Below are 12171 nucleotides of genomic sequence, written 5' to 3'. Positions count from 1 at the left end.
TATGTCTCTACATGCATACAATGTACATCATCATGTACGTTCTCTAACTATTTACAGTTATATGTCTCTACATGCATACAATGTACATCATCATGTACGTTCTCTAACTATTTACAGTTATATGTCTCTACATGCATACAATGTACATCATGTACGTTCTCTAACTATTTACAGTTATATTCTCTACATTCATACAACGTACATCATCATGTACGTTCTCTAATTATTTACGGTTATATGTCTCTACATACATACAATGTACATCATCATGTACGTTCTCTAATTATTTACAGTTATATGTCTCTACATACATACAATTACTTGAAATTTAATAATTATGTCATGTACTGGTGCTGTCCACGACTCATGTTTTGTCTTTAGCATGAGTTGTGTGCCATGTAAATGAGGGATTGGAATAAATATTTTTTTAAATAATAATAATAAATACAAAATCAGGGTGCACTTAGGCACACAAGCGCGATCATCCACCTCAGATACGAGTGACTGCTGTAGTAAAGTGGCTTCTTAAGACAGGTCATTGGATAATACAGATCAATTGAATTATTAAATAGTGTTTCAGGCCTTCAAATTTCATGGAAACAGTCGTTTCCGATACCTTTGTTGGTAAAATCACAGAAGTGAAAATTTAGGTTCCATGATTTTTATATCGAGTACAACTATTCAACGAAAATAATATATATATATAATAAAACAGTTTCCGATTGGTTCCCATGATCAAAAGGCACAGAACTGAAAAAGTGTTTCCCATTCAATTTTAAATCCTATGGCCTGTGTTTGAGAGAAGATAGTAAGTTGACTTCTAAAGTCAGCTGTCAGCTTCATACTGGTTAGTTACCAGTAAATACTATATTACATGCAGACCATTTTACATCATGTCAGAAGAGAATACTCAAATATCTTTCAAGACAGTGCTTACTTAACAGAGGTGGTCACTAGAGCAAGTTTGAGGGTTCTAAACTGATAGTGATGTCAGCTGTCTTAGACTACAGGTGTATTAATAATGTGACTGCTTAATACAGGCCGATTTGTACTATATTGGAAGACAATCAAAAACAATTTCTTAACTTAGTAACTTGTTTAACGTGTCCATATACCACTCGGGTTTCGAACAACAATTTCTTAAGACCAGTGTTTGCTTAACAGAGGTGGCATAGGTGTACAGATTCTCATTTTTGTTGGGGAAGGGGAGGCTGGTTTTTGCCCAAATTAAACAAAAATGCTGATTCTAGATAACAATTATTTATATTATCATTACTGTCAAACAGCTACAAACAAATCACTATGCATTTTGTCATGGGTTACAATTAATTTTATGGGTAGTATAATGGAAATACATGATAAAAAGGTATCAGATTAGTACATTTTGCCTGAATATCTCTATCATTTTTGTCTGAATTTGAGTATTTGCATCTGCACTAAGGGGCAGTTGCTAACACCCCACTCCTGCCCCCTGTCTCGGTTGTTTATGAGAGGTGGTCGCTACAGCAGGTTTGAGAGTTTGAGAAACTGACTGTGATGTTTTCTACATGTATTTAATCAGTTGTGTATCGGTACACGTGGTAAGTGGGTGAGAGAACTGATCGGTGGCTGTGCGTCTGTTGCCCGGCCACTGACCGCAATGGCTTCTCCACCGTGTGACATAAATTAAGTCAAACTGATTGCTCGAGAGATCCGGTAAGTTCCGGTAGTCATGGCAGTGAAAGAGTTTATTCAAGGATTCTGTTACCACTAAGTGTCAAGCAAACCACTTGTTGTAATCAGCAGTGATTGATTTTCAACTAATGCTGCAGTGAGATTGCTATAACTTGGCCATTAAGGAACTGTTACTGTCAGATCAGTATAACTTTGACCAGTCTGGAATTGTGACAGTCAGACCAACATGACTTGGTCATTCAGGAATTGTTACAGTTAGACCTGCATTATAGCATGGCCAGTAGCGAATTGACCTGTATAACTGGGTCATTCAGGAATTGTTATAATCAGACCTGTATAAGTTGGCCAGTAAGGAATTCTTACAGTCAGACCAACATAACTTGGCCAGTAAGAAATTCTTACAGTCAGACCAACATGACTTGGCCAGTAAGGAATTCTTACAGTCAGACCAACACGACTTGGGCAGTAAGGAATTTTTACAGTCAGACCAACACGACTTGGCCAGTAAGGAATTCTTACAGTCAGACCAACATTACTTGGCCAGTAAGGAATTCTTACAGGCAGACCAACATGACTTGGCCAGTAATGATTTGTTACAGTTAGACATGGGTTAGGGAATTGTCAGTCAGACCTATATAGCTTCGACATTAAAGAATTGCTATGGTCAGCCCTATATAACTTGGCCAGTAATGATTTACTACAGTCAGCCCTTTGTGACTTTGCCAGTAATAGAATAAATTGTTACAGCCAGAAATTAATTTCTACAGTCTCTCCTGCATAGCTTAATCATTAGAGAATTGTAAAATATACAAATAGTCACACTGACATTTTGGCAGAATTGTTTGCAGCTGAAAATAACTAGTACAGGTCTAGCTCTGTCACTTGCCAAATTCTCCAGTTCCAAATTTTGAAAGCAGATGGCAAATTTTATTTTAGTTTGGCAAAATAACATCATGTAATAATTGACATTTTTTAGAAAATAACTGACAGTTTCTGCAATTTAAACATGTAGTAGACAATTTGGCAAAATGTTTTGCTCACCCAGGAACAGTGGCAGCCATTGTAAGGAATTATCACAATATAAGTAATATAGGGTCTTCTTAAACAAAAAAGGCAGTTTTTGATAACAGGTAATGGGGTGGGTGAGTGGTGACACCAACCCTGAGTAGTTAAACATTAAAGCTGCTCAGTACTGGGTTGACGTTTCTCATGATCATATGGCAGAAACCAGATGCCATAGTTTAAAACATGCTTTAAAATGTCATTAAAGAAATGTTATCATTCCAGCCAGTGCTCCACAACTGGTGTAACAAAGGTCATGGTATGTTTGTGATGATGCTGCATATAAAAGATCTCTTGCTACTAATTAAAAAGAGTAGCCCATTGCATGATGGCAGCAGGTTTCCTCTCATCTCTGCGATTCTTAACCATAATATGCCTAACAAGATATAATATAAAATGTATTGATTCACTTGATTCACTTGAGAACATTCCTCGCTTCCTTGAATAAATGTTCAAATCCTTTCCTTTCTTCAGTTAAAGATGTTAATGATGGTAATCTGTACACTAAGTTGCAGCTGATACAGAATCCTGCATGTACATCATTATAAAAAATTGTTTTGTTTAATGACACCACTAGACCACATTGATTTATTAATCATTGGCTATATGATGTGCAAAATTTGGTAATTTTGACATATAGTCTTAGAGAGGAAAGCCACTACATTTGTCCATTAGCACCAAGGGATCTTTTATATGCACTTTCCTACAGACAGGAAAGCACATAGTATGGCCTTTGACCAGTTGTGGTGCACTGGTTGGAACGAGAAAAAATCCAGTCAGTTGAATGGATCCACCAATGTAGTTTGATCCTGTGATGCAAGCACGTCAGGTGAGCTCTCAACCGACTGAGTTAAATCCCATCCCTGTACATCATTATAAACGCAATCATGAGTCATTAGAGCTTGTTTGAGTGTTTGCTCTGAGAATACACTGGAACATTACCTGTTATCAACATGGGTTTTGTCATTGCTTCCTCTTTGTGACTTTCTTCTCCCACACAACAGAACCATGTCATTGATGTGATGATTATAGTGGAAATGAGAGTCAGTTCAACATACAAAACTTGATACATGTAAGCAGAATCGAAAAGAAAAGGAATATTTGTTTAATGGCATCTCAGCACTTTTTAAACTACAGATAACATTTGGTTAGTTCAATCCGTGGCTTAGAAGTAGGCAGGAAGGAAGGAAATGTTTTATTTAACGATGCACTAAACACATTTTATTTACGGTTATATGGCATCGGATATATGGTTAAGGACCACACAGATATTGAGGGAGAAAACCCGCTGTCGCCACTTCATGGGCTACTCTTTTCAATTAGCAGCAAGTGATCTTTTATATGCACCATTCCATAGACAGGATAGCACATACCACAGTCTTTGATATACCAGTCATGGTGCACTGGCTGGAGCGAGAAATAGCCCACTGATGGGGATCGAATCCAAACCGACCACGCATAAAGGGAACGTTTTACCACTGGGCTACATCTCACCCAAAGAAACAAGACAGGAAACATGCTACTACCACATAGGCTATATTTTGTATACACACTTTACCATAGACAGGAAATCATGTGCCATATGGCCTTTGATGTACACATCATGTGGTACTGGCGGAGTACGGACAATTGCTCACCGGACAATTGCTCCCCAATAAAGTGAGAAATAGGACAATTGCTCACCTTTATTATTATTACTGTTTACTTTCCTTTTTCATGATCACCCTAATGTCATGGTCACCTTTGATATGTTTTCTTTTGTTAATAAAACATATAATTTCTAAAGGCACAACTTCGAAGCTGTGTTAATAACACAATTCACTTAATTAATGTTATTGTTGGTTCAGGTAGATCAAACCTTTCAAAGTGTGTGTTGTTTTTAGTAATTAGTTACTTTGTAGCATTTTATCACTACACTTAATACATGAAAGCTTTAAAAAAAAAAAAGGATTAGAAACATCACAAAAAATAGTAAAATTGACATGACTCACTCACATAGGAGTACTTCTTCAGTTATAGGTATATACAGTTATTGGGTTTCTGTTTTTTTTTTTTTTTAAATATTAATTAAAATGAAAAATAAAGGTGAGCAATTGTCCTATTTCTCACTTTATTGGTGAGCAAAGACCACACGGTTTGTAGTTCTGCTTGCTGCTAATGGAAAAATATTTGGTCTTTCCTCCAAAGCAGGGGTGGGGAAAAATTAAATTGTCAATCGGTCCCGCTTGATGTCATCATTAATGGGGGTGGGGAGAGAAAGGAATAAAAAAAAAAATTTTTTTATCACACACACACACACACACCAAATTGTATATATTTTACATAATGGAATAAATAATATAAAAAAGAAATAAAAGTTATGAATTTAAATCCCATATATGTATAAAAAGTACGAGTATTCAGTACTGTGTCCTGAAAATTAATAAAAGATCGCACCGTTGAAGCGTTTGACCGCCTGAGCTAGCACATGTTTAGACAGAGATTAATAACATCATCACTGATTGGACGAAATTTGACCTCTACTGGCTCTTGAGATAACCAGTACATGTAGCTGTTCTGCTTACTCCCACTTGTTAACAAGAAAGTGGAAACCTTTTGTTAATTTTAAAATCCTTTATAATTATTGGATAGACTACATTGAGCAGTCAACAATAAATACATTTATTGATTATTTCAGTATATTTTATGCTATTTCAAGCAGTTTGTATTGCACAAAAGTCTCTTGCTTCGGACTGGGACACTCGACCCGACAAAGTTCCATACATAGGTGTTGATTGTAACCAGTTGCAAACTCGTGGTCCTTTGTTTTAATTGGAGTGTAATACCTGGATGGCTCTCTCACCAAGAATGGTGTTATTGTTAACGTCTGTTTTATCTCTTGACTGGCTCAGCAACTTTGACAAAATTAATGTCTAGCCTGGTGGCTGTGGATTGACACTACTGTAGGTCCGACTTCAGTGACTGACGATATATACTTAGGCAGACTTTAAAATCACAGACGTCTGAAACACAAGCTATACTGACCACTATTTATTTATTATTTTAAATCATGCATGAGATACCGATGTCTGGGCAGGCCGGTCCACTTGACGGATAAGAATTTGTTCCAATAATAGAAATGGACAGGTGCTTCGGACTGACAAGAATGACAAAAGTGGGACCGGCAAACACACGTTTTAAAAAAAAAAAATCAGTCTCAGAGATCGAGAATCGGTCCCAGACCGGGAGAAAAGGGCTTTTCCCCACCCCTGCTCCAAAGATTGTGTGTCACAATTACCAAATGTTTGACATCCAGTAGCCCATGATTAATAAACCAATATGCTCTACTGGTGTCGTTAAACAAAATAAACTATAAAATCTGTTATAGTACTTCACAATTATTTTGATTCTTCAGGCGTGTATGCAGGAATTTTAGCTGAAGGTGTCTAGGCTGTGGCGAGTGAAGTTTAAAGGGGGGTTCAAGGCAAGCTCCCCCCAAAAATATATTATTAAATGAAAAAGAAGAAAATTTGCTTGAGCTGGGGTGGTGGTGTTCGACCTTCCACAAAGGCACCTGTTCTTGTTAAAAATCTCTTATAAATAATTCATAATAATTTTAACTCTATTAAAATCTCTTATAATATTGCACATCTACATGAATATTTATTGATTCTGTATGACTGTGCAGACTAATATTGTGTCCAGATAACGTGTATGCCTATAATGGCTCAAAATAGGTCAACGCAACCTAGTATTGCCTCCAGCGGATTGATCAGTGGATCACGAGCTGAAACAGCTGTTTTTCCTTTGCCTGGCAGTCGTTGTATTAATATTGATGGATGCGAGTTTTACTATTATTGTCACGTGTACGGCTGCGGATAATTAGATTTAGTGATACATGCACAGCCTTGAGGAAGTGCTACAGTGCTGAGAGCTGTGATACACAAATGGAAGTACATATATGAAGATTAAATGATCTTCAAAGAGGCACTGACCCTATATGGTCGACTACAGGACATTGTGAGACCATTATAGCAGGTTTCTGTACAATAAATATACATGTCATCATGATTTCACTTTAGATCCATAATTATGATACTTAAAGTACTGCACCCCGTTCCACAAAATGATCTTAGCGCTAAGATCACCTTAAGTGCATATGTTAGCTGTGCAGTTATGGGGATCTTAGGGCTAAGATCGCTTCGTGGAACAAGGCCCTGGTTCAGGATCGATCCTTGTTGGTGGACCCATTTGGCTGTTTCTTGTTCCAGTCTGTGCACCACCATTGGTACATCAAAGGCAGTGGTATGTGCTATCCTGTCTTCTGTGGGAAGATGCATATGAAAGATGCCTTGCTACTAATGGAAAACTGTAGTGAGTTTCCTCAATAAGACTATGTCAAAATAATGAAATGTTTAATATCCAAGTCTATGGTTACGGTAATAAATCAATGTGCTCTAGTGGTGTCGTTAAACAAAACAAACTTTAACTTTGATAGAATTTCTTTAATTTGTTTGTTTTCAAATTTAGACAAATATATTAATAATCATTAAAAAAAAAAAAATTATCAATGAAGCCATAGAAAATAAATTCTGGTCTCTGGTCAGCAAGCATTTTTGACTCGTGCATTAACTTTTTTTTTTTGGCCTATTAATTTTAGAAGTTAAAGGTTATTTTTATAATAAAAATATGAACTATGAGCTAAACAGTTTAAATTTATTTCACTGTATACTTTGTATTCCCAGTAACTTGCAAAAAGTGTTATTCACTTAAGCTTTCACGTAAGCATTGCAAAGAGTCTTACAAAATACCTGTGCCAACATTCCAAACTTTATCCAATTCCAACCAATGTTCCAAGGTCATGATTTGTATCAGAAAACCTATTTCTCTCTTTGTGACTCTCTATCTACCTACCTACATGTACCTACCTACCTACCTACCTACCTACCTATCTACCTATCTATCTACATATCTATCTATCTATCTATCTATCTATCTATCTCCCTCGTTCCCTTTCTGTCTACTGTAAACCGTGAAAAAAATGTGTGCGTATAAATTTCGCATCGTTCGCGTCCAACCTTATGTCGCGAAATTAATACTCACGCACTATTTTCCAGTTTGAAGTGTGCTTAAAGTAATTTGTTTTGTTTTGAAATATTTTATTGAGAATAAAAATCACAAAAGGATTCACTCAACAGGCACGAGCTCTCCTTGATGGCGACTAATCAATAATTGTTTTATGTAACTTCAATCGATGGTGACTAATCGTTTATAGTTTTATCTACCAAAGGATGTTAACAGTTAACAACTGAAGCTGTGAGTTGTGATTCTAATACAGGCATGGGCGTACGACACAGGGGTGCAGGAGGGGCAATTGCCCCCACCCCAATTTGGGCAAAACAGTGGGAAAAATTCAGGCAGTTTTTATCTGGGTAAAATTTCGGGCAAATCAACCCCTCCAGCCCCCATACACCCATGAATACAGGTGAGGTGGGTAGGGCCTAATCCCCTCTATAGACTTTGTACCAGGCACAATTGCTTGATGTAGGATGACAGAATATTGATTTACAGACAGTAACTTTATAACAATTACAGTGAGCTGTCTTTATCCCCTTTTTTTTTTTAGCTGTCAACGGTCGTTCGCGAAATTTACACGTCGCAAACATGCACTAAGGTGTACATTTGTGTCGCAATATTAATACGGTTTACAGTATCTCTCTCTCTTTCTCTCTCTATCCCCTTCCCTACCGCTCTCTCTCCCTCTCCCCTTCTTCTCTCTCCCTCCCTATATCACCCTTCCCTTCATCCTTCCTGCCTCCCCCTCTCTCTCTCTCTCTCTCTCTCTCTCTCTCTCTCTCTCTCTCTCTCTCTCTCTCTCTCTCTCTCTCTCTCTCTCTCTCTCTCTCTCTCACACACACATGGGGCAGGACATAGCTCAGTAGTACAGTGCTCGCCTGATGCGCAATCCATCTAGAATCGATTCCGTCGGTGGACCCATTGGGCTAGTTCTCATTCCAGTCAGTGCTCCACAACTGGTATAACAAAGGCATTGGTATGTACTATCCTGTCTGTAGGATGGTGCATGTAAAAGATCCCTTGCTGTTAATCGAAAGAGTAGCCATGAAGTGGAACAGGCCTCGGTGGCGTCGTGGCAGGCCATTGGTCTACAGGCTGGTAGGTACTGGGTTCGGATCCCAGTCGAGGCATGGGATTTTTAATCCAGATACCGACTCCAAACCCTGAGTGAGTGCTCCGCAAGGCTCAATGGGTAGGTGTAAACCACTTGCACTGACCAGTGATCCATAACTGGTTCAACAAAGGCCATGGTTTGTGCTATCCTGCCTGTGGGAAGCGCAAATAAAAGATCCCTTGCTGCTAATTGGAAGAGTAGCCCATGCAGTGGCGACAGCGGGTTTCCTCTCAAAATCTGTGTGGTCCTTAACCATATGTCTGACGCCATATAACCATAAATAAAATGTGTTGAGTGCGTCATTAAATAAAACATTTCTTTCTTTCTTTCCATGAAGTGGCGACAGTGGGTTTTTTACTCTCAATATCTGTGTAGTCCTTAACCATATATCTGACACCATATAACTGTAAATAAAATGTGTTGAGTGTGTCGTTAAATTAAAAAAAGAATTCACTTTATCACACACACAACCAACAACCAACCTTACAATCAAAATAACCCTACAATGTATGCTAGACAACAAATACATTGTGTAGCTGTAGATAAAAATGTGTTAAAGTGTTATTAAACAAAATATCTCTTTCCTTCATTTCTTAACAGGGTAAGTCTATTGTCATTAGTACATTTTACTTGTAAATACCGGGACATGAATAGATGAACAAACACACTGGCAGACAAACAGAGATAAGATAAGAACTTATTAACTGGTAAAATCCACAGTGACCTTGAATATGTTGTCTGTTCTCAATAAAGAGAAATCATTTTAAAGAATTTCTTGTTAAAGGGGCAGTGTCCAAGTTATTAATTTTTCTTGTCGAATGTAAAGATTATACCTTGAATTACATGCCCACAAAAATCCAGATAATTTTATAAATGTATATATTCAAAATTCAATGAGGGTGACTGACAGATTAACATGTGATGTCACAGTTTGGAAATTTGAAGGAAGGAAGCAAATGTTTTATTTAATAACGCACTCAACACATTTTATTTATGGCATCAGACATATGGTTAAGGACCACACAAATATTGAGAGAGAAAACCCACTATCACCATTTCAAAGGCTACTCTTTTCGATTAGTAGCATGGGTTCTTTTATATGCACCATCTCACACAGTTTTATATTCTTGAGTTAATTATACAAAGATTATATTTGGTTCCAATTATTCTGTTGTTACTTATCACAAATACATGTATTTATATGATTTGGATGTCCACATTGAATACTCTTACAAAGCACCAGTATAAAGAGTTGTGTTTATACTAGTATCTAGTCTTACACATTATAAATAGTTGGGTATATTTACACCGTATATTTTACAAAAAAGCAGTATAAAAGTTGTGTTTTTAGTATATTTTTACAAAATAACAGTCTAAAGTGTTGAGAGTTCTGTTCAAATATAACTTTCAGAACAGCAGTATAATTTAGTTGTGTTCACATTATAATCCAAGCAAAATAGGAGTATAATTATTTGTGTTCACATTATACTTCAATAAAACAGCAGTATAAAGCTTAATGTATTCTGAGTGCAAAACCTGCATGTTTTACAAAATGGTGAAAAGTAACATTTTTATTAAAAAAATAATGGTCACGATACCACTTTTATGGGATTTTTGTTGTTTTGTTTTTCTTAATTCACCATTACATCTTTGATCTGTATAACAACATTTCATATGGTCACATTTTAAGGTAATTTTAGTGTAATTAAATCATGCACACTGGGGTTTTTTGTGGTCACAATATCATTTTTTAAGATTTTGGATGGGGTTTTTTTGTTTTGTTTTTCTTAATTCACCATTACATCTTCAGTCTGTATAACAACATTTTACATGGTCAAGTTTTTAAGGTAATTTTTATGTCATTAAATGAAGCACACTGTTTGTTATTGTATGTTTCAGAAATGACGAGAAGAGCTACGTGTTGATGGCCGAGAATCACGAGTCCATGATGATCTGGCTGCTGGCTCTCCAGGTTAGTGGTTTACACTCGATCGATCATCAGCTTTATTTGTTTTAAATCTCTACTGGTCATTCTAGGGATTATATCCTGAGTATGTAGCCATTAAAATGAAAGATCCTAGTTTTAAACACTATGACATATTTTTCACTATTAGAGTCATTTTGTATGATTTAAATAAGAACTTACTCTCCAGGTTAGTGGTTTGCACTTGATCCTCACCTTTATTTTTTAATCTCTACTGGTCATTCAAGCTTCTAGTTTTTAAACACTAATCACTATGTCATATTTTTCACTGTTAGAGTAATTTTTGATAATTTAAAGTAAAAGTTATTTTACTTCCATTTTATTGCTGAGAATATCCATTTAAGTACATCTGAAGTGTTTCTGGTTATCCTGGTTTTTGCAATACCCTGAAAGACACTTTTCATAATTCTAAAAACATACATGTACATACCTCTGAGAAGTAACGGTTATCAAGACAAGCTCTAGTCTATTTTAGACAGAATTCCTTATTTAAACAATAGAGATGTTAATTTTACTCTATTATAAGTTTATCCAGATTAACCAAATTTAGTGCCCATTTTGACGGACTGAAACTAAGATCTGCATCTGTAAAGTAGACTTGATTATTTTACACACATACAATATACACATAATACATAAGGGCAATAAAGTTTATTATGTAAAATATTACATCAATAAATACATTTGAGATGCTCTTATTTTGAATTTGTTTAGCACGGTTGAAAAAACTACTGCATATTGAGCTACCAATAATATAAAGATTACAAGATGATGAAAAAATGCCCTAGTATACAAATTATGACATTCTAAGCAAGAAGATACAATTGTGTTGTAATTTTAATAATTAAAAAAGAGCACATTGGTAAAAAAAACACCATCTTATGATGGCTACCAACTCAGGATAGCCCTTTCAGTGTTTGTGTGAATTTTATTTTAAATTCACTTGACTCTTAACTCAGTAAATCATGGAATGATCTACTCTTGACCTGCTTCTACAATTTCATTTCAATTTGGTTGCACTTGTGGTAAGTAAATAAAACCATGTTGGCCGTTTACATTCCTTCTTAGCTGTGTATGTTACATGTATGTGTATGTTATTATATTACTTCTGATTTCTGTAATAGCTGGACCAAAAACCATGTTCTTGTAAAATCACTTTTTTTTTTTACACAAAAATGTGCCAATGTTTTTTATATAAAACTGACATACTCTTTGGTTAGACAAAGTAAAATACAGACTCCTTTGATGGTGATTTAAATTCCATCTTTCATAATATTAGTGT

General features: G+C 36.0%; 1 protein-coding gene across 8 annotated transcripts in view; it reads left to right on the top strand.

Moving 5' to 3' along the window:
- Positions 1-12171, top strand: part of LOC121384163 — a 183981-nt gene that overhangs the window by 73013 nt on the left and 98797 nt on the right. For all 8 annotated transcript variants that reach the window (XM_041514419.1, XM_041514427.1, XM_041514425.1 and 5 more), the window contains one exon: positions 10805-10877. In XM_041514419.1, coding sequence (XP_041370353.1) covers positions 10805-10877 — 73 coding nt within the window. The remainder of the gene's footprint in view (positions 1-10804; positions 10878-12171) is intronic.

The sequence above is a fragment of the Gigantopelta aegis genome, chromosome 10 (genome assembly GCF_016097555.1).
Source record: "Gigantopelta aegis isolate Gae_Host chromosome 10, Gae_host_genome, whole genome shotgun sequence".
Taxonomy (NCBI): Eukaryota; Metazoa; Mollusca; class Gastropoda; order Neomphalida; family Peltospiridae; genus Gigantopelta; species Gigantopelta aegis.
The sequence above is the reverse complement of the archived record's forward strand: the minus strand, read 5'-3'. Positions and strand labels throughout refer to the sequence as shown.